Source organism: Colletotrichum karsti, assembly GCF_011947395.1.
Source record: "Colletotrichum karsti strain CkLH20 chromosome Unknown Scaffold5, whole genome shotgun sequence".
In the NCBI taxonomy this organism is placed as follows: Eukaryota; Fungi; Ascomycota; class Sordariomycetes; order Glomerellales; family Glomerellaceae; genus Colletotrichum; species Colletotrichum karsti.
The window spans coordinates 1,220,838-1,243,173 of record NW_024065905.1 but is presented as its reverse complement, the minus strand read 5'-3'; the positions used below and the strand labels follow the sequence as shown (position 1 = coordinate 1,243,173).

Here is a 22,336-nt window from a genome sequence, read left to right as displayed (position 1 = left end):
GTCGCATGCAGAAAGGCACAAATTTCCGGCGCTAGTATCGCTGCGTGTGAGCCCCTTTTCCGGGTGTCGTCTCATCCACATTTTCGGTGACAGGCCGCAAGGTTGACCGGGCGCAATGGCTTGGCCGGGCTCATGAGGGTTGGCTGTGTCAAGTCACTTGAGAGGTGCGTTCGGTCACTTGAGAGATGAGTTTTAGAGTAAAGATGTTTATTGGTTTTATGAGTGTTTTTTCGAATGACCTGTTGAACGGTGACATGTTCGGTGAAATTTTCAAAGAGGTACCAAAAGCCATCCACCCTTCTCAGTCCTCAAACCAGCGCCGGTACTAAACAATTGGGGGTATGGGGGTATTGATCGTGAACGCAGAAAATTCTCAAACTCCATCCAGAGCGCCGTGCAGTCCGCCCCAAATCCACCTCATCTCCGTCATCTCGCCACCGGGAATAACACACCCGGCGAGGCCGTGTAATGGATAATGGTGGTGTTGAAGAAAATGGGCGCCGAAAAGTTTTCGTCGGAGCCTCAACACCTCAGGGTGCGAATCTCGGAATACATCGGCTTGTCGAGTCGATGTTCGACGTGGGGGCGGCGCCTGTTCAGCCTGGCGCCGAAGCGCGAGGCATGCATGTCGTCCGTCCCGATTGGTTGGAGGTGGGTTGGTGCGTATTTGATTTGTAGTTTTGGTTTGTGGTTGGTTGATGAGTGTCGGAGCCTCTCTCGGTGTAATGAAAAAGCGGCGTGGTAGATGATGGAGCAGTGAGAAGAATATGGACGCAAGAGGTTTTCACACCACCGGCGCCGTCATCTTCTTCTCGTGCGTCTCGCTTTTCATTGTTGAATGTCGAGTTGCTTATTTAGAGGCAGGTGCGGCACTCGTGGTGACCGCAGGACGGGCACGAGGTGCTGATAACGATCATGCTTCCGCACTTGCAGCAGGAGGGAGCAGCGGGCATTTTGACGGTGGTGTTATGTGGTGTTTTGGTGTAAGTGGTTGTTTGTGGTGTAGATGGTCCTGCTCGAGGCTGAAACGGTTCTTGTCGAAGTGTTCTTTGTTGTCGAGGATGGTGAAGGAGAAAGAGAGGAAAAGCATGGGAAAAGTCGGAGGAGAAAGGCAGAACTTATAGACGTTTCCAACTCGACCCTCTCTTCCTCTTTCTCGGTCAGTCTAACCCTCGACCCAGCAGCCGCCAGCCCTCTCGGAAAGCCTTGGACCCCTGGTCTGTCCGTAGCGTGAATGGATGGCGGTGGTGGTCAACGAGGTGGTACAACATGCGTCAAAAAGGAAGAGAGGTCTAAAGGTGGCATGGTGTAGGGATAGTAAAAAGGAAAGGCATGGTTCATGGTTGGTTGGACCCTGAGAATGAGATGGTGGCCGCGCGCGAGAGAGGACCAGCAAATCGGCGCCGATCGAATGCGGGGTTAGTTCAAAAGGTGACAGGGCCTTATTACAACTCGAGAACTCAAAAAGAAGAGAAGAAGGTAGTGCGTCTCACTGCCGCCTCGTCTTCCCATTGAATGTGGTGGTGTTGCTGTCTCTCTCTCTTCCTCTTCATCTCACTTCGCGGACGAATGACACCCCGACTTGACCGCACACACCCTGACCCCCGATGAGGCCTGACGTAGGTGTAATGTACGTGCGCTAGAGCCAAGACCCTGCAGGCTGCGTAGGCAGAGCAGAAAAGAATTGGGATGCAAATTCCCATGATTCTCTTACCCTCAGCCATGGAGTAATGCATTCACACAAAGACCCGAACCACGGACTCAACCTCAACGGCCTTTACTTTTTGCCAAGAACCCCTCCTCCTATGTCGGCAGGCTCCGGGGTCCGTCGCTTGAAACGCAGCGCTTGGAGATGCACAGATGAGATTCTCCCTCGAGTGGTGGGATGGCAACACCACCGTCCGGCTGTCCTGCCATGGACTATCCCTTCTTCATCACCTCCTCATCCTCACCACCATCACATTTTCGTTCGAATTGTGAGTGAGAATGCGGGAACGAGGCACGGCACTAACTCCAAACGCAGCTATCCAGCTCGTGTCGCACCTCAAGCCTCTCACTCTCTCTCTCGACTCTCACCACCTACTCCGAGACAGCTCACAGCTAGCTCCCAACAGCTGCCGTAGCTCCTTCGAGCTCCGACGTGTCCGGCCTCTAGAAAAGGGGGAAAGGCGACTTGTCATTCCCTTCTCTCCCGCGCCGCCTCATGCATGCAGCCCCAAGTATTAACGTAGTGTGGATGACGATTGGAAGAGGGTAAAAAGGTACTCTACATAGTACAGCCAACTTAGCCAGCCATTCAGGCATCAAGACGGACAGTTCAGTTCGTCTCACAAGCTTTTTTTTTCGCAGCGTTCCGGGATTCGCTTCCCTCCCCCCCACGTTCGCTCGGCCCTGCAAGTGTCCATGTTCGCTGCACGACAAGCTGCTGCATCTGCGCTGCCTGCTGCAGGCAGCTCGACGCGGAGGGAGGGGGGTCAACTATCGCGGGGACCCCCCGACATCTCCTCGCCCTCCATTGGACGGGCGAGGCATTATGCGAATGCTGGGGAAATGGAAATGCAAACCGAACTAATGGAAAGGCCCCGATAATGGATTGTGGAGGAACCGGGATGATGCGGTCCAGGGGGCATGGGGATTTCGGACTGGACGCTGCGAAGACCGGGTTACTCGGGCTGGACACCCGCGGTGACGGGAACAGTACTTTCTGACTCTTCTCCTCCTCCTCCTCCTCTATCCTGCGAGCTTGACTTTGGCTATGTGTTCAGTCCTTCATCCGACAAGCCACTATGGAGGCGACACACTGGGCGATCTGAAGGTGTCTCTCTGCCTGCTACCCCGAGATGATCACCATCCTCGAGGAATTCTAAACCGTCGCCTCCTCGAACTGTCTTCGCGTCTCTCTGGCCAACCCCGCAAAGATGAGCAAGATCGACTGAGAGCTGAGATCTCTCAGCCAACGGTCTGACGCATTCGAGGGGGGCGGAACGGGAGCGGTAGCGGAGGGAGGGGTGCAACATCGCCAGAACCCAAGCCTGCCAGCCTAGAAATAAGGCAGAAAATGGCAAAAGGGCCAAGAAAGGTCGCATCAGTCCGCGCCACGAAGCTACATCATCTTGAATTGGGCCGTGAGTACGGGATACATTTTGGGGTAGCTTCGCTGTGACTCGTTCGGTCGCCCAGCTGCCGAACCCGCGGCGGGTTACAAGCAAACGCCACGAGAAGAAACCCCCCGAGGGTGTGTACGGAATAAAATGTGAGAGAAATAATCTGGGGAAACACAAAGAAGGACGAAAACACCAAAAAAGAAGCACCACCACCACCACCACACGCGAGTCCAGTAATACTCGAGACAAGCCAATTTTTGGGGGGTTATTAATTACTCTCGACGATGACCAAAAATAAAAAGGACAAAGAAGATGGGGCTAATCAATGCGGCCTGCGTCGGCTCACGCGAATAAATCGACTGACCACGACTCCACGACTCGTGGAATAGGTCTACAGTTCCCGGCAAATCCGGCCAAGTCCGATGGAAATGGGGCCTTCTTGATCAAACGGCCCGCTCGCTGTCTTTCTCGAGACAATTAGCCCGAGCATTAAGAAAAGACGATTGAGGGCACCCCGAAAAGCAATGCTGATGGATACACATTTCTGTTCAAGCCGATGTATTTTCGTGAAAAAAGGCCGTGGGCAAATGAGACCAACCGTCATAACCACAGACCCGTCGGCAGGAATTCTCGCGACCGAATTGTTCTTTTTTTCCCCTGTTTCGGTAGCGGGGGGGTCTGGCTTCGCTTCGTCCGTCATTGGGATCAAATGCCATGCGCCACCGGTCCTGCTTGAAAAGTAACTGCCCTTGACAAACTTCCGACGGGAATTTTGAATTTGGAAAAAGGGTCGAGGGAATTCTTGGCACCAGGCTGTGAGGCTGTGAGTTGCGGTCGGCACAGACTGATGACGATGTTCGGGTTTTTGCTGAAGGCCGGTGGTTTGCTGAGGCCAGTCAGTGGTGAAGGAAGCGAGATGGCCTCACTTCCTTTGAGATCCTAGTCGTCTGCGGACTGACGGGAGACGCCGAATCCTTTCTACGTCAATGATGTCAAATGAACAGAGTGAGTATTCAGAAGGGGCTGGAAAGGCTCTAGTCTCAACGGTGAGGCCGCTGACATTCATCCTTACAAGATGGACTCACACAGACGACACCACGACAGTATTGACTTCAGCACGTCCGAGTCCTGGCACATCGTCCAGTCACCAAGAGTGGCTTCGCATAAGGTGTAAAAAAACGATGGGTTAGGGCCATGACCGCGGCCGGCTGGGCGCCAAGAACTCGGTCAAGGGCGGCCCTCGAGCATTCAGCACCTCTCAGCCCCCTTCGTTCTTCTACCTATGACGCAAATGTTTCTGCTTGAACGTGAACGCACGTGAAACTCTAAGGGGCCCGGCAGCAGGGTCTTCTTTCGTGGGGGAAAAGACGTGGTGCAGCTGCTATGTAGACCGCTAGGCGTTAGCGCAGCAGACAGCGCGATCCCTGTTCCAACACCATCCATCGGATGTGACTCTGCTGACTGCTGGGACATTTTCGGGGCGGTGCAACTGGCAGGCATGATTGACGTCCTGCGGATATCCTGGATGATGGCGAATGGGACCCCTAAGTGGCGACGGTGAATGATATTCCGGTCGAGAGAGACAATGTGACGATCATTTGTTTGATTTGCCGAACACGTACCTGAATGAGTCTTTCAGCATCAAGGGTTCCAGAGGGTTGATCTCAACCTTCTCAGGGTCCTCTCACAAAACCGTTCCGTCCAGTAGACAAACACTCCATGTCGGCAAGCAATAGGTTTACACACGAAATCATTTGAATATATTGCAGTATTACTTAAGCACGAGATGTGAAACGAAACCTTGTGGTCTTTATGCCGTGTTCTCGGTCAGGGCAGGTTGTCTGAGAGATTTCACGAGGAAACGCAGCATATTGGGCTCAAGTAGGGAAACGTCATCACGAGACACTTTTCTTGCCTTTTGTTAACCCAATAACGTTGAGACGGACTGGTGATGGCGTCGAGATCTACGTACGTAGAAAGTTGGATTAGTTCTAGTATCATATTCTACATTTGGTTTGATATTGAAACTAGAAGAAGGCTGACTGGCCATCGTTCACCTAGACTTCTGCTCTGGCATAAGGGAATGAAAAGCATCCACTGGTCCCGTCGTCCTTATCACTGTCCACAAATTTTCATGATTACCTTGGGGGACTTAGTAGAAAGTGCAAAACAATTACACCGGGCAGCCGGTGATGTAGTTCATAGTCGCCATACAGCCATCACCAGACCTCAGTGTGTAGTGCCACACCTTTTCACATAAAAGGTCAGTAACTAGATTGAAGAACTATTTCCTTGCTCATATACCTTGCCGCAGCCACCGCTCTTGTGTATATCCTGGTAATCAACCCAGATCTGGTTTTCACTGCGGACGCAGTGCCGCGTGCGCCGGCCCCTGAACGAAGGCACCGCAACCAAAGGGTTGAATGGTAGAGAAACACTCGCCAGTTTTGGCCTTTCCGCTTCTGGAAAGCCCAAGATCGAGGCATCCGTCGTCAGCCTTCCAAGTGGTATCATCTGAGTGCCTCTTGTTAGAACTTACCCGGGAGCTCATAGGTGATGACGTCGTTGCGTTCGATGACCGAGTTGACTGCTGTATCGCAGGCCTTGGTTGGCAGGCTACTGCACCCACCGCTACCCTTGCATTCATAGCTATCGCTCTTGTCTCGAATCTTTCTGGGGATGGCTGAGATGTCGGAGTGATCGGGAATAACAACCGCGGTGGCAGCGGCGATAGGCGCAGAGAGGATCAGGTTGTTGAGCTACATGGTCTCGAACAGAAAATCTAGATACTTGAGAAGGTCTGGGCGAACGACGACTGTGATACTGGTAGTTTTGATAATATAGAAGCTGAAAAGAAAGGCCTCTTTGCATATTCACATTGAATTTCGCGAGTCTTTATACCGCGGGTCTTGGATTTACGTGAACCTAGACTTCAGCCTGATATCCCAAGAGAGTAATCGGTACTCCCCAAGACTTTTGTACCCTGATAAATGACCCCAGAAGGGTTGAAAGTTTCCATATTTGTCCCGTTCCATCTCTTCTGCTCTCCGTCCAGCGAGATCCGCGACCGTTGAATCACATCTCACGGGGTGGATGTCCAGAGACGTTGTACTGGTAAGGCTGCCAGCCTGCTAGGCAACATGATATGTCTCTGTGACTGAAGATAAGTTACAGATGAAGAACTGAGTTTCGAAATTCGCAGATTACGCGCTGGTCAAGACTGAATGATGACATCTGAGGCTGCCTTAGGTTGAAGCCCGCCATGATGTAAGTATATCATATGGAAATAAAGGTAAAAAAAAACTAAAGCAAATAGCCCATATGGAGCAGGTTTTCCTCGGGCGTTTTCATTTTGTCTGTATGTTTACCTGAGTTCGCATCCAAGTAACTGATCGAACCTCCAGGGCAGTCAGACGGGGCGCATTTTGAACACCATGTTGACCAAACGTTGTGACGGAATGTGACGAGAATTATCATACGAACCTAAGAAAAATTCGAGTTGGAAGATATTCAAGGAGCGTAGCGGATAAACTTGACTAACAAGACGGGTCATAGAGACTCATGTTCACATCTATGACTTTGCCCATAAGACTGCTAACATGAATCAAAAGTCAACAAGGTAGTAATTGAGACGAGAATAAAAGTTGCGTCTCTTGCTCTGTTCATCAGTGTCGTGTTTTCTCAAGAGAACTATTTATCGGTTCTCGAGAGCTTACGTTTTCATGTCCAAGTGTAGCGACCGCTGGCTCGTTGCTCGCAGATCAAATAAGACTGAATACTCGTCTTCTATAGAGTAATCATTCTTGAAACAAACTTCGACGACGTTCACATATTTGCGCCATGCCTTTCAGGGCCTGGCAGATGCATCTGATGGGTATGTCGAGGACCCTGTCAGCCTGCCAGACCGCCTAGGCACTAACCGGTCTGACGCTATGTCTCCACGGCGAACGGGCCTCATCGACGGCCTACACGGCGAGGACTTTTTCCAACGTCATGTCCATGGAACATGGAAGTGCATTGTCCCGCACATGTGATAGAGTCACCGGCCTGAGACGATGAACAAAGTTGAAAAACTTCCACGCTGAAAGCAGCCGATGGTGCTGCCTTGGCTAGTTACCGTAGCTGGAATTAGTAGCCGGCGGTGACTGAGTCACTCCCCGTCAGCGCTCGGATGTCAAGTCAGTGAGCTTTCGACAGGCCACCAAGGCACCAGTCAAGAAAGACTTCGTTTGATCTACCTTACTGCGGTACACCGGAGCAAACAGAGCTCATTGATGGTTCTTGGTAAAGCCTGGTGAGTTTTGGTAGATAGGGGGAAAGGGAGGCCTTTATTGAACCCGTACGACGGCCAACAGCAACACTCTACTCACCCAACACCAAAAGGCAAGCAGGAGTTCACCGATGCAGGGAATCTCGAGGTGAGGCGCAGTCCTTTAGCGACCCCGGACTCGCCAGACAGGGGGAATCCCTCTCATTCCACAGGCTCCCAGTCCACTGGGACCGTGGACATGCCCCTGAGAACGCCTACACTAACACTACGCCAAAAACGCCCGGCCAATGTCCCGCCCGGCGCCGTCTTCCGGGCCGGATCCGAGTCTCGGCGGCGGCGAAGTGTCAATTTCCCCCACAACCGCCCACAAATAAATGCTCGTAAATCGTTTCTCTACTTCACTGCCTCTGACGGCTCCAATTCTTGACAAACTACTGCTCATCGTCGAGGGATCTTGCCAGTTAGTTTAACCATTTTACTTTAGGCAACAGACTGAAAGGCGCTGAGATGGAGGGATGGTGTAGCTCCTATTGGATGATGGATAATCCCTTGGGTCCGAGTCCTTTCATCGCGTAGGCTGACACTTTCGGTCTGATGCATCCGGCAAACATCTTACCACACCGACTACCCCTCGTTGCCAGATCCTTTCATAGCCAGAAGCTGAGGCCAAATCTCAGAGTTGCGCCCCCATGGCCATGTTTGATATATCTGTGACACCCAGAATCTGCACTTTCGGAACATATCCTCGCCTGTCTCATCATCAACAACCAGTAACCGTCAACATTGATCTATCTCGCATATTCTCACGATGGTTAGTGTACCCGATCAGGCAGAGATATCCCATGCTGACATGTCTCACTCAGGTCAAGAAGTGGATGTTGGGAAGCTCGATGGAGGGCCCTTCGCCCCCGGCCTCCCGAACCGATTCCACCAAATCCGGGTTCTCGGAATGGACCACGAGCAGCACCGTGGAGGCAGACACCGAGGCCGCATCCTCGTCAACCGGCGTCGCCCTATCCATCCACCCCCTGCCCACCAAAGACGGCCTCATCGCCAAAATCACACCCCCGGAAGCCCCCTCCAAACCCATCGCCCACGTGCCCTGCGACATCGTCCTGGTGATCGACGTCTCGGGCAGCATGGGCGGCAACGCGCCCGTCCCCGCCAACCCGGGCGAGAAGACGGAGAACAACGGGCTGTCGGTGCTGGACCTGGTCAAGCACGCCGCGCGCACGATCCTCGAGACCATGGACGACGGCGACAGGCTCGGCATCGTCACGTTCGCGTCCAAGGCCAGGGTCGTGCAGGCGCTGTTGCCCATGGACGACAAGAATAAGAAGCTCGCCGGGGAGAACATTGACGGGATGAAGCCCGTCGACGCGACGAACCTGTGGCACGGCCTGCTCGAGGGCGTCAAGCTGTTCAGGGAGGGCGGCGAGGTGAACACCGGGAGGGTCCCCGCCATCATGGTCTTGACGGACGGCATGCCGAACCACATGTGCCCGGTTCAGGGGTACGTGCCGAAGCTGCGCGCCATGGAGCAGTTGCCTGCGTCGGTGCATACGTTCGGCTTCGGGTATTCTCTGAGATCCGGCTTGTTGAAGTCCATTGCCGAGATTGGCGGTGGGAACTACGCCTTCATCCCCGACGCCGGCATGATTGTGAGTTCTTTCTGCATGGCGTTGACATGCATGTTAGTGTTGAACGTGACTGACTGGATCTAGGGCACCGTATTCGTCCACGCCGTGGCCAACTTGCAAGCAACATACGCCATCAACGCAACACTGCGCCTCACCTTCCCCGCTGCCCTCGATCTCGAAGAGACAACCGGGGACTCGGTCGACAAACAGGAGGTCCTGACCCTGCCCGACGAGCCAGAGGAGCCGAAACAGCTTTCTATTTCCCTCGGCAACCTACAGTACGGCCAGTCTCGAGACATCTACATCCGCGTAAAGGCTCCGGCAGACTTGACTTCGAAAGACTCTAACATCATCGCCTCCCTGGAGTATTCCCGCATGACAAGCGTCATCCACAGGAAAGCAACCGAACAATCTCTGCAGACCCCCACGACCCTGCCCGAGTCCGAGATCGCATACCACCTCTCCCGCTCCCAGATCTGCTCCTACCTGTCCTCCATCATCCCCATAAGAGAAGACGGCGAGCACGAGGCCCTACACGACATCTCCCCCCAAAAGGCCGAGCAGCTCAAATCCCTCATCGAAAACCTCCCGTCCCAAAAGTTCCCCGACGACCCAAAGAACAAGTCCCTCGTCGAAGACCTCACAGGCAAGCAGCCAAAGGGCCAAATCTCCCTCGCCCTGTCGAACCCCGAATACTACTCCAAATGGGGCGTCCACTACCTCCCCTCGCTCCTCAACGCGCACACCCGGCAGATCTGCAACACCTTCAAGGACCCGGGCCCGCTGCAGTACGGCGCAGGGAGCCCCCTCTTCGTCGCCTGCAGGGACAGGCTCGACGCCGCCTTCGACAACCTCCCGGCCCCGACGCCGTCGAACCAGCGCGTGGCGACGCACCACGGATACATCAGCATGAGGTCGTACAACACGCCGTCCGGCGTGTGCTTCACCGCGTCCACGCCCGTCCGTCTCGCCTCCGGCCGCAAGGTGCCGGTCAAGAGTCTGAGGAGGGGCGCGGCGGTGAAGACGCCCGCGGGTCCCAGACGCGTCGTCGCCGTTCTGAAGACGCCTGTTTCGAGGGAGGTTATGTGTCGCGTCGGCGACCTGGTCGTGACGCCCTGGCACCCGGTCTCGGTGGACAGCGGGAAGAGCTGGGTGTTCCCGGCTGATGTGGCGCTGAGGCCGGTGAGGTATACGGGGTGCATCTACTCTGTTCTTCTGCAGCCGGATGGGGACGTGAACGCGCACGCGGTGAATGTTGCGGGTGTTTGGGGTGTAACACTGGGTCATGGCCTTGTCGCGGGAGATGATGCGAGGGCGCATGAGTTCTTTGGGGATTATGACAAGGTGGCGAGGGGTTTGAGGAAGATTGGCGTCCGGAGGAATGGCGTTGCTACTGGAGGCGGTGTGAACAGAGATCCTGAGACTGGTCTTGTTCGGGGATTTAAGTCGGCGAGGAGAGCCGACGCTCAGAAGGATGGAAAGGTGGCGAATTAGTAGATGCTCTGCGTTTTAGTCACAGGTTTGAGGTTCAAAATTTGGAGTTAGGAGTTAATGTTACTTTAATTTGTCAAAGTTGGCTCGGTGCTATGTGAGTCAGTGAACCTGCCACAAGCTTCATGTGGAGTGAAGGATCCTTGATCTGTGACTTGAACCACCACACCGAAGGTAACAGCTTGAGTCTGTCTTGGATTTCTCACGAAGTCTTTGCGATCTAATATATATATCACACATCTACCGCTCTCCCACAGCACCCATTACTCCCTACTTCACATCACTTACGCACCTCCCCCAAGGGAATGGTCATGCCATGCCGTCCCTGATACGGCGACACCTCCGCAGGCTTCCACCCGCCACGCTCCAACAACCCCTCGTCCTCGAGTCTGAAAACCTCGACCTTCAGCGGACGACAGCACTTGATCATCTCCTCCTCGCTATCCTCGCCGAAACCCCAGAGCGACAGATCGCCTCCAGGACACGTACCTAACAAGTCAGTCCCAGCCATTCACGATCCACGATCACAGGGTTCCAAACTCACTCAACGCCATCAAGACATCCACCTCGGCCAAAAACTCGATATAATCCCCGGGCCCCGCCGGACACGGATTCATAAAATACCGCCCCCTCTCGTCCAGCCCGGTCGCCTGGAACACGTTCAACACGTCGTGCACGTCCGCCTCGTTCAGCCCGTGGGGGAGCACCGCGCGCGTCAGGTTCGAGTGGCACTGGAAGTCGTAGCTGCCGCCGCTGAGGATCGAGTTGATGTAGGGGTCGCACCGGGTGCCGAGCAGGTCGTGCACGCGGCCGCCGTGCTCGTCCTCGCCGTACCACGCGAGCGTGTCGGCGACGATGGTCACGAGGGGCCGGATGTAGGGCAGGTTGGACCACAGGCGGTCGCCGACCGTGACGTGGCTCGCGTGGAGCTGGCGGGTGCGCGAGGCCCAGAAGCGCTCGCGCGGGTTGTGGGCGTTCCAGATGTTGAGGTCGCCTGGTGTTTGTGTGAGATTTATGTTGAGTAAACCGGTTGGAGACTCTTCTCTCTTGAACAGAGTTAATGATGGACTTACCAACTTGAGGTCCCTCGGGTGTGCTGATCCTCACAATCGACCCCGCGGGCGCCTTCCACGCCTTTCCGGACCGGATCGGCAGAGTGAACTCCTCAACGAGCACGCGAGGCGCCTTTTGCGCCGACTCGTACAGGGCCTTGTCGACGGTAAGTGGTGACCCGGCCGTGGGGAGGTAGGCCGGGACGGGCTTCGGGATCGGCTTGCGGTCCTTAAGCCGCTGGGCGGGGTCGATGTCGGCGGCGGACATGTTTTATGTTTCTCCAGGTATTCCTTCACGAATCTATACACCGGTGGTAAGAATCGGAATGAAGTCGGCTTTCATCCGGGGGCAGCGAGGAAGTTTAATACGTGAATGATAAGTGATGAACCCCGCATGAAGGAAGACCCCAGATGAGGTGATCCGATGCCGCTACTCCACCATCTCCACCGTCTGACTCCGGTATTTAGAAACACGGGAGGAGACTCCGACGCTATCCTCGGGGTCGTCGGAGTCTCTTGCCTGTGTTTCGCTGCGCTCATCTAGGCTGTCAATCACGACTCATCGGCACTCCTTGTGCCATGGAGAAACTCATTTTTCAATGCCAAGATGAGAGAGACTTTTATAGAATACAATAATCCAAGTTATGTTCATTTCAATCGACACATAACTGAGCTCGAAATTCGCGACGCCAGCAAAAAACATCAAAAATGAACTCAGATGCTTGTCGCATCATCACATTGCCTCGTGGGCGAATCGAACGCCCGATCTCCTCATTACTAGTGAGGCGCTTTACCACTGAGCCAACAAGGCTTGACAGAGACGACGATAGCGTCGCCCAAGGACCCCCTGGCGAGGAGGCCCGCCGGGCGACGGGGACGGTGGGCCACGAGGGACATTGCTCGGTGCTCACACGGCAATGACCGTAGTACTGAAAGGTCAGGTGTAGATGACCTCCTGTGAATGAGAAGCTTGAGTCACTGAGATGCTGGTGTCACGGAATGTTGAGAAGAGCCTTCCGGTGGATGAGTCTGGATGGGTTTGAACGAATGAGTCGGTGATTCGGGTGATGGTGAGTTACCTGATACTCAATAAGCATAATTCAAGTTTACAAACAAGACTGCAGACGCAACTCACTCACCGTCTACTCGATATCCTTCGTCATCCAAATAGACCCCTTCTCAGCACTCGGCCAGACCCGGAATCCCATCTTCTCGTAAAACCTCACAACCTTCTCATTCTCCCCTCCGATGCCAATATGCCACCCCTTCCCAAACACCCTCTCCCTTCCACCCTCACCTTCACCCTCACCCTCACTCTCATCAGCCTCCCTCAAACTCCCCTCAAACCTCTCAATCAACCTCCTCCCCCACCCCTTCCCCTGCCACCCCTCCAACAGATCAATATGCATCGTGCCCCTCCACGTCTCCCACAACCCCCTCCTCTCCTCCCCCAACACGAGCCACTCCGCCTTCCACGCCTGCTGCAGTAACGCCTCCTCGTTCACCTCCCCCGAGGGCAAGTTCCAACTCGCCTTGGCCTCGAGGCTCCGCGGCCGATGACCTTGAAGCTCGGGCACCGTCTCGAGGACCTCGGCCACGTAGCGCGGGTAGGCCGCCGCGAGCGACGTCACCGAGGGACACCCGATGCAGTACCCGACCACGCGGCCCGTCCCGTCGTCGAGGACGTGGCACGTCGACGGGGAGAGGAGGGTGTACTGGTGCGTCCAGATGTAGGGGGCGAGCAGGCGGCCCGCTTCCGAGGAGGCGAGGGACGGGGGCAGGGTCGCGCGGCACTTTGGGGATGTGTGAGTTGCCGGGTGAGAGGGAGGTGAGGTGGGGAGGCTTACGATGTGTGCGGTATCCTCAAAGTCTGAGGGCTTGTAGGCGCGGATGAAGGCCATGATGGTGAGTTCTTGACGAGGCTGGATATTGACGAGACCGTGTGCTTTGAAACGTGCGCGACGAAGGAGAAAGGACGAGCGGGGTTGACTTGTTCACAATGAGACGCACAGGGCTCGGAGGAAGATGACAAAAGCACACGATGGAGGTTTGATGAGAGAAATGGTGTAACGGACAGTCTTCGAACAAGATAAGCAGGATGTCGTTGCATACGTCAAGTTTGCTTACTTGCGAAAGGTCAACCGTTTTGAGTTGGCCGTCGACCCGGCCGGCATTCCGGGCCGAGTGTGGCTCCCCCGCACTGCACCTTATCCGCCGTCCCTACCTTGGCAGTCAGCCTACCATCCTGTGTCACGCACTCATTCCGGTACTCAGAAGCAAGATAAAGACACTTTACGAGCAGAGATGTACGAGTCCTGAATGTTCTTGATTGTGCACTCTTTACCTAGTACGTGGTATATCACCTCCTTTCCTACCCAGCAGCCCAGATACAGCATAGAAACACTCTGGTATTCTTCAAATTGAAACAGCCATACACCACCACCACATCCTTCCAAAAAGGTTTGTTGAGATCCTGCACGCGGCGGACGCCAGGCCCACCACCGAGACGCATTCCGATTACCGCGAATCCAGGACCCCGCCCTATTAAGGTCTCTCCAGGAGTCAAGATCCAATAGCCGTCCACGGAGGTGCGACGACAAGAGAGAGAGAGAATGAAAATAAGAAATATACAGTAGATGCCACACGGTCGCGTGACCGGTGAGAGGGTAAAACTAGAAACTAAAACAGGGTAAAGAAGGGGTTTTCGTAGATTCATTATGACCGTTTTCTCGCCTCTCCTTTTCCAGCCATCCTTTACAAAGAGGGAGTTAATGAGAAAAGTGAAATGGCGATGCCGTGGATGATCGCGTTGATTTAGATCATGCCACCAGGCAAAGCACTGTTGTGCACACCGCTGGGAATAGCGGTCGGCGCGGGCATGTTGGGAGGGCTAGGACCTCGGTTGAGACGGGCACGCATGTTCATGCCGTTTGCCTCGCTGATTGTCTTCCGGAGTCTGCGTCGCTGTCCCGGGGCGTCCTCATCGTCGCTTACCGAGAACGCACTGTGGCCGTCACCGCTGTGCTCACTCGGAATGGGCGGCGGCGCCAAAGGGAGAGGTGAGCTGGCGCCGTTTTCGTCGTCTGTCTTGCGGCCGATGATAGAGCCAATCATGTTGCGACGCTTGGGGTTGATGGGAGGCACCGGAGGAGCGTTGATGTTGGCGTGGGCATGGAGGTTTGGTGTCGAAGCCGCAGCGCCCAGGATGCTCCCCGAGCGCGAACGGGATCCGCTTCTCGACCTGCTCTCCGATGTCTCTGGAAGAGCGACAGTAGGGACGCGTGAAGTGGAGGACACAAACGTCGGCTCGGAGATGTCCTTCTTCTTGACCACACGCTTCATCGACTCGTCAAGGCGGTTGACAGGAGCAGACTCGGCCACCGGAGACGGCACGGGGGGAGCAGAGGGCCGGCGAGGCGGAGGACCAAAAGTAGGAGTCGACTGGCTCACAGGGATTGAGGGCGACGGAATAGGAGCCATAGGAGAGACAGGAGACGGTTGTCCGGAGTCGGGTCCGCGACGACGGTACTGAACCGCCAGGTTACCTGAGGAGGCTGACCGGTCAATAGGCTGAGGGCCGCCGGCCGCAGGGTACGGTTGGGGAGGCATGTGCGGTGATCGCCGGATGTTGGTGCCAGGCAGGCCAGGAGACGGGATCATGGGAGGCCGGGAAGAGGGGGGAGGTCCGTTCGGGCCCAGTGCCTGTCCTCGTTCGTCGTGAGGAGATGAAACGGTGCGCAGTCTGGCAGGACGTTTCGACCTTTCGCCGTTGCTGGCTTCCGAACCGCTGCGATCGCGCTCAGTGCGGGAAGGAGGGCGGGAGGCACCTCTGCCGGGTCCGGCATTGGACTGGGGCTCTTCACTAGGCGTTCGCTGGTATGTGACGGGAGGCGGACGACGCTCTCCAGATGGAGAGCGTGCCGCAGGAGTGCGGTCACGACTCGGCGCCGTGCGTGATGCCGGGGGGCCGACCACTGCGCCGATGGCAGCGCCGGGCAAGGGACCGGGCACGGCTGGCGTTGAGGCACTTGTCGGGCTCCGCTGTGACTCCAACTTCTGGAGTTCTTTACGCGCCTGTCTGAAAGCCCGCAGTCCAGCGTGCACAGATTCGTCCTCCTTAGGCGGCTCCGGGGCAGATACCTGAGCTGGCGCGCTCTCGGCCCTCGAAATGTCGGGCCTCTCACGCTCCTCAGAATCCTTCCCCTCAAAGCTGGTCTTGTTCGGGCTGGGAGCACTGCTGATAGTCGAGGTAGCCAGACCAAGCATCTTGATTGCTTTGGCGTGCTGGCTGTTCTCGCGGTTTGGTCGGTCCGCCAAAGAACCTCTGCTTGTCTTCGACCTGAGAATTCCCAGAGGGTTGGGTCGAGGAATAGAAGGTTCTCGGGTGCGCTCAAACGAGTGAGGAGACAGAGATCGAGAAAGAGACCTGCTGTCACGGTCTGACTCGACGTAAGAGGTGAGTCTCTCGCGAACCCGGCGCTGAGCGCTCGCAAGCTGGCTGGCAAATTCGTCGTGCTCCTTCTCCATCTCAGTGCTGGAGCCGGTGTTTCTTTCCGACGGCTCCGTCGACCGAGCCTCCCTCGCAACAGGTGCGGGAGCTGGAGCAGGGGCCGGCGCAGATGTGGGGGCAGGCTGCTCCTTCTGCTGCTCCTTAGGTTCCTCGGGCTCTTGCGTGTCCTTCACTTGCTCGTTGAAAGTTGGGATCGTCGGGGACTGCCAGTCTGGCGATGCTACTTCCCACGGGTTAGAGCTGACGCCAAACGACGGGTCGTAAGGGTCCAGAGGAAATCTGGAAGCAAACGTCGACGTCTGTGGCGCTGAACCGTAAATGGATGAAGTGTTGCTGTCCGTCCGAAGATGTGCGCGAACCATGCCGCTGAGTCCCGCAGACGACGGTAGCGTCGGCGAGTCTTGAGGAGCGGTGAACTGCTCAGCAGGTGCGGGCACTGGGAAAGGCTGATCAGAGACGGGCGACGGCTCGACCGACTCTCTGCCACTCAGGGAAAGAGGGGTTGGCAAAGCAGAGTCTCTGAAGGCCGGATGATCGCGGTCAGCGGGACGTCTGGTTGCAACAGGTGACCTCTGGTTTGTTTCGTCCCTGTCATTGAAGTAGATCGAGCCGGCTTCCTCCTCCTTCAGGGTAGGCTCAACTTGGATGATGGGCTCCGACCTCTCGATCGGCTGTCTCTGGGCTGATGAGGACGACCTTGAGCGGCCCGTGGTCTGGGATGCGTTGGACTCCGTTCGGAACCTAGTTGTCGGGGTTTCGCGGCCCTGCTGAAGTTGGAGTTGCCTTTGGGCGTACCTGGACTCGTCGTAGGAGTGCAGCGGCTTCTGGAACATGCCCATGGCCGTGGCCTTGCCTCGGTCATTCGGGAGGATGGAGTTCTCCTCGCCCTCGCTGATAGGCGGGCTCAAAGGCGGCGAGCCTGGATAGCCAGTCCTTGAATCCTGGTTTCTGATGCCCAAGTCCATAGGAGCAATGGGCGATCCTACTGTCGGTGGACTCATAGATCGCAGGTTAGGGGCGCTGCCTTTGGCCAAAATTCTGCGCTCGCCGAATCGCTCTGCGAAGAGGGTTGAGGTCGGCGACGGACCGCTCTGGAAAAGTTCGGGTGTCCTGGATCCGAGAGTGCGCTGTCTGGAAAGAGTATCCATGCGGGACAGGGCGGAAGACTGTTGCTCCTGAAGCTCGTTGTTGAGGCCAGTCTCGTAGAGACGTTTTGTGCGGGTCATGCTTCTCTCGAGGAGAGGGGTGCCTGCGGCGGAGCTAGGTGCCGTTGTTGTGGATTGCCAGTCCTTGACTGAGGATGTCGGCTGGGACATGACAGACGTTGCCGCAGTCGAGTTACGGCCGAGTGATGGTGTGGAGGATGTGGTCGAGTTGGTCTCGCGGTTCTTGTTGTAGCCAAGCGGAGGAGGCGATTCGGTGCGTGCCAAATCGAGGCTGGATGTCGAGTGAACCATATCCTGGTCGTCGTCAAACGACATTTTGGCCTTTTCTGTTTGCCTCCATTTCTGGAAAGAAGACATTGCGACATCGTCGTCATACAGAGCACGATGGCTCATACCGCCACCGTCAACGTTCTTGTTCGACGCATTTCCTGCTGCAATCTTGTAAATCTTCTGTCGTCCACCAAACAGGTTGTTGCCTTCTCCGGGCTTTGCTCGGTCCATGATGCTCCCTGACAAAGAGTTGCCGTCTGAGGAATGGAACGAGTCCATGCGGTCCATGCGAGCAAAGGGGGCCTCCTTTCTGATGGACTCAACCTCGGCAATATCAGACAAGCCAGCTCCAGCGCCGAAACCAAAGTCCATCCTGGATTGTCGCTTGGGGAACAGAACGCTGTCGTCAAGCGCCTTGCCGATCTTGGTATTCGGGTCATCCTGTTCTCTCAGCATGGAAAAGCGTGCCGAAAGTCCTGTCATCAACAAACTTGTGCGGAAGTCGTCGGATGATGGCAAGGCGTGCTCGAGATCGAGTTCCTTTTTGGGCTCCTCCTCTTGGGACTTCTTTCCCTTGCCGAACAAGCGGAAAGGGGCCGGAGACTCGGATTCATGAGAGGCTCTGGGTGTGGAAGAGGCATCTTCCTTCGTCTTCTTCTTTGTGCGGAAACGGTTCATTGTGACTATCGGGCAGCCTCGAAGGGCTGAGAGAAGCGGCAAGACTTGGTTGAATCGCCCCTCTTTTCTGACTGGCCGAGGTAGAGAGCTCGGGGGAGGTCGGTCGGTCGGTTTTGATTAAACAGCTTCCATTAATGGTGGTAGGGATGGGAGTTGGAGAAGTTGGGACGAAAGGGCGAAAGTTTGTTTGAAAATGGCGAAGTGGTTCGAGTCGATTGGGCAAGCGAGCGTCTGAAGATGGGATGCCTAGACACAAATAGCATAGTGGTCAGCAAAAGATTTGACAGGAACCCTTGGACAAACAAGCACGTTCCGGTCTCAGCTCCAGACGTCTGCTGGCGTGGAGAAGAGGCGATTGAGTTCAGCGAGCGTCGGAGAGGCAGAAGCTGTGCTTGAGCCCCGTCGCAGCCAGGCGATTGAGACGAAGGAAGGGCCCGAAGTTTGACGGGAATGCGATGAATGTCCAAGGTGGAGGGCAGATTTTGCGGAGGGCCAGGGGCACGATGGGAAACAGACATGTCAAAAACATACCTGGTTGACTGAGTGCGCTGTGTCGGGAGTGTTTCAGCAAGATGGAGTTGGTACTGGGCTGTCAACGTCGCAAGTAGACTTGTATTCTCGAGAGCCTCGAAGTCGCGTCGACGTCGATCCTTTGGAGGGTTCGTGATCGGAAAAAAGGGGCGAATCGAAGGCGAAGAAATCCGGTTAAAATCCGTCGATATCGGCGGTCGAGTGGCCCGACTGGAGAAGACGAAGAATATTTCGGTAGTTCCGAGGTCCCAGTGGCACAAGAAATCCAATGGTTTCCTGCACAATAGGCTGGCGGCAGCAAGCTGTGCGTCGAGCTGGGAGGTTGAGACTTGGGGACTGCCGGAGATGCAGGAACCGAGCCCGAGGTCGAAGTTGGTGGGAGAGGGAGAAATGAGTGAAGTGAAGCCGCTGAATCGTGCGTTGATAAGACAAAAGGGAGTCGTGCGGTCGGGGGTAATTCGACAATCCCGGTCGAGGAATCCTTTTTGGGCGGAGAACTGGGGGGGGCGAAAGGTACGGTAGCAGAGATACTGGATCTCGCACGGCCAACAACTCGATTGTCGTTTCTTTTGGGTCTCGGAGGAGGAAATCGTTGGTGTTGTCGTCGTCGTCGGCGTCGTCGTCGTCGACAGTCCTGCCGCTGGTGGTTGAGCGGAGGGAGATGCTGGTGGTGGTGGTCGAAGAAACGGACGGGAAAAGAGAAGAGAAAATATGTGTGGTCGTCTCTCTGGTTTATTTTTTTCCTACCGTCGACCCTCTTGGCTAATCTGTTTTTTTCTTTCCGTGACAGGCAAACAAAACGACCCAGGAAGAAGAAAGGGAGTGACTTGGGTGCGGTTGATCAAAAAGTCTGAGAGAGAGAACAAGGAATGGTAGGCGAGCGAGTGGAAAGGAAGGTCGAGGTTGGAATTGAGAGTGACACTGACGGCAAGAGAAAGGAGTGAGAGTGAGTGGTGAGTGGTGAGTGAGCGAGTGAGAGTGACTTAGGTTGAGCCCAGGAATTCCCTTCTCTCTCCAGTCCCCCCAATCTTCCATTCGGTTTTCCCCTCAAGGGCCCCCTGGCGAGAAGCTCTCAAAAGAGACCCCCTGTGCCCTGTACCGTAGCACCACCTCCCTCCAGTGCCTGAGTACCTGCGCCTGTGCCCCTGGAGCCTTGTGCCTGGCTTGTCTGGCTTTGGTCTGGTCTCTCGCTCATCTGCAAGGGACGGGACCCGGTCATTGGCCCACGGCAGGGAGCGCCGTTTGGTGTTGAGTCGACCGAAGGAATCTGTTAGTGCTACTGGTGGGAATAGCCTCATTTGTCTAACTGATGCTGGGAGGTACGTACTTGGCTTACATAATAGATCCGCCAATGAGGGCGTTAAGATTAGGTGGGCAGGCCGGAGGAGGGGGTGACAGGGGGTGGAGGGTGTAAAATGAGGGGCGTGCCGTCGACGCCCACTTCACCAATTGTCAAATTTGAGGTGGGGCCTTCCGCTCCAAGAGCTCCTTCTTTTCTGTTTTTCCGCGCTGGTCTTGCCTGAGAGAGTAGCCACCGCCACGGCACCAATTGGACTCAGACAGGGCATCTTCACTCTGACGGGGAAAAGCAAGCGCCTGCGACTCATCTGCAGAGTGCAATGCTGCAATGCAGGAAGATGCATATCAAGACCCTGAGGAAGGAGCAAGGACACATTAACCCTCTATCATCCTGTTTCTTCCTTCCTCATATCAAATGATTCTGACGACGGCACGAGGCAGGTATGACTATGAGTTCCTGCCTCTGATACTCGACTAGGCAGTACGTACCTCCTTCTCTCACCGGAGGCGGCAGGAACGTGGATACCTGGTTTCTCACCTGCCGGTGTATGTAAATCTAGGTACCTCATCATATACTGTGGAAGGAAAGAGACACCAGAGCAGCTTCCAGTTCAATATTCACAATTGGCAGGAGCGGCAGGAGGCACCTTCCGCCTCACATCTGCTCCTTCCGGCCTCTCAAACGAGACGGCGGCAAGAGCAGCCACTCCTGCCATTCCTCCTTCCAATTCTCACCTAACTAACTGACCTCGTCTTCGTCACCTCATCCACTTCGCTCTACCTCTAGCAGGCTCTTCCATTCCAATCTGCACTCGCACTACCAGAACAAGAAATTATCATCAAAACAAATCAACCCACTCCTCAAATCATCATCGGCATGCCACCGTTCAATGCCAGCCTCTTTCGATCGACAGCGCTTTTCGTTGTTTTGGCCACGATTGCCGCCACTGTTGTCTGGCCTCGACCTCGTCTTCAATGCTCTTCCAGGTTGCCAAAACACCATCTCCATCACCAAACGACAGACAGCCTGACAGCCTTGCCATCCTCGGCATAGGGACGCAGAATCTGCCCACGCGGAGCCCAAGACCACGGCGGAAGCGCTCACAGGGTCATCACATCGCTCCAGAACCGTCCGAGCCACTGCAACTCCCTCTACCTACTGCAAGATTGTCACGGTCTGTTCTTCCCGATGCGAGGCCATGCCGTGCCATGCGCATCTCGCGCCTCTTCCAGCCTGTCTGATCAACAAACGGACGAAACAACCCGCCGCCAAATCATCTTCGGTAACAACAAATCCACGGAATTTGACCTCCCGTCTCGCAAGCAACAATGGCCTCCGCATGCCTTAGCTACCCGCCTCCATTCATGCTTTCGCTGCGTTTGCCTTCGACAATTACTCGACACGGATGCGCCTTGGGGCCACTGCCACCACAAACACCATCCGCTATCCAATTCCTCTTCTCCGCTCTCCGCCGGCATCTGCTCCGCCTGCATTAAGAGCTGCCCGAAAAAGCTTTTTTCCCGCAGATTGCTCGCCGCCCTCCCGTCCAAACGGCCACTCGTAGGGGGAGGCGTGTGTCTATCTCCAACGGGAGTTGGCTGCATCCCGCACCTTACTGCATGCTAATTCATGCCTTGCCGCTCCGCCAAATTGCCATTGAGTTCGTCATCTCAGGCCAGCCTTTGGCTACTGCTTCGGCATTGTGCGCAGTACACGGTTCAGCAGTTCCCTTCGCAGCGCCATTTTCTGTCTTCCCACCGGGTACCGAGCTGCATGACCAGCAGAAGCAGAGCTCACCGGAATCAAGCAATAGATGGTTGCTCTGCTCTACGGCATTCGCAATGCCTCTACCCTCGTGCTAGCCATGCGTTCGCAGAGACCGGCCTGTCCGCGATGACAGTGCCATGTCAATCGCGGAATAGACGAAGTCCTTGGCGGCCACCTGTGAATCAGAGGGACTTCGCATTTAGGGGCGTGCCGACAACAATACCAAGAATTCAGGGGCTCGCTAGCAGTCCACACCTTCTCTGACTGTCTCACCACCCAGCCGAACCACCACGCCAGCCGTTGCAAGCTCGCCGTATCGTCTCCCGCTTCGCAAGCTCTGACTTTGATCCAGCCGGAATCGCGATGGCTCGAAAGAAGTTGGTCTGGACTCACTGGCTCACGAAATCAGACCGAACGGCCGGGGTCGCGGCCGCGGGCGCAAGCGCAAGCGGCTCGGCTGAAGGCTGCTGAGAGTTGCAGCAGGCCGCATATCATCTCGACTCTCTTCAATAGACTCCAACTCTCCGGGTCTTTGTTCAATGCATCGAAGCAAACGC

At 55.5% G+C, this 22,336-nt stretch overlaps 4 protein-coding genes across 4 annotated transcripts; 1 reads left to right on the top strand and 3 right to left on the bottom strand.

Annotated features, from left to right (window-relative positions):
• Positions 1-8,216: 8,216 nt before the first annotated feature.
• Positions 8,217-10,508, top strand: CkaCkLH20_02378 (uncharacterized protein; the record flags this gene model as incomplete). The annotated part of the gene is made up of 2 exons (XM_038885097.1): positions 8,217-9,035; positions 9,099-10,508. The coding sequence occupies 2 exons, from the start codon at positions 8,217-8,219 to the stop codon at positions 10,506-10,508; spliced, it is 2,229 nt and encodes a 742-aa protein (XP_038749885.1).
• Positions 10,509-10,785: 277 nt separating this feature from the next.
• CkaCkLH20_02377 (meiotic chromosome segregation protein) lies at positions 10,786-11,825 on the bottom strand (the record flags this gene model as incomplete). The annotated part of the gene is made up of 3 exons (XM_038885096.1): positions 10,786-10,994; positions 11,050-11,499; positions 11,579-11,825. The coding sequence occupies 3 exons, from the start codon at positions 11,823-11,825 to the stop codon at positions 10,786-10,788; spliced, it is 906 nt and encodes a 301-aa protein (XP_038749884.1).
• An 874-nt stretch (positions 11,826-12,699) lies between these two features.
• Positions 12,700-13,458, bottom strand: CkaCkLH20_02376 (acetyltransferase; the record flags this gene model as incomplete). Its single annotated transcript, XM_038885095.1, has 1 exon — positions 12,700-13,458. The coding sequence occupies one exon, from the start codon at positions 13,456-13,458 to the stop codon at positions 12,700-12,702; it is 759 nt and encodes a 252-aa protein (XP_038749883.1).
• Positions 13,459-14,371: 913 nt separating this feature from the next.
• CkaCkLH20_02375 (uncharacterized protein) lies at positions 14,372-18,181 on the bottom strand (the record flags this gene model as incomplete). The annotated part of the gene is made up of 1 exon (XM_038885094.1): positions 14,372-18,181. One exon carries the CDS (start codon positions 18,179-18,181, stop codon positions 14,372-14,374), a length of 3,810 nt encoding a protein of 1,269 aa, XP_038749882.1.
• Between the last annotated feature and the right edge of the window lie 4,155 nt (positions 18,182-22,336).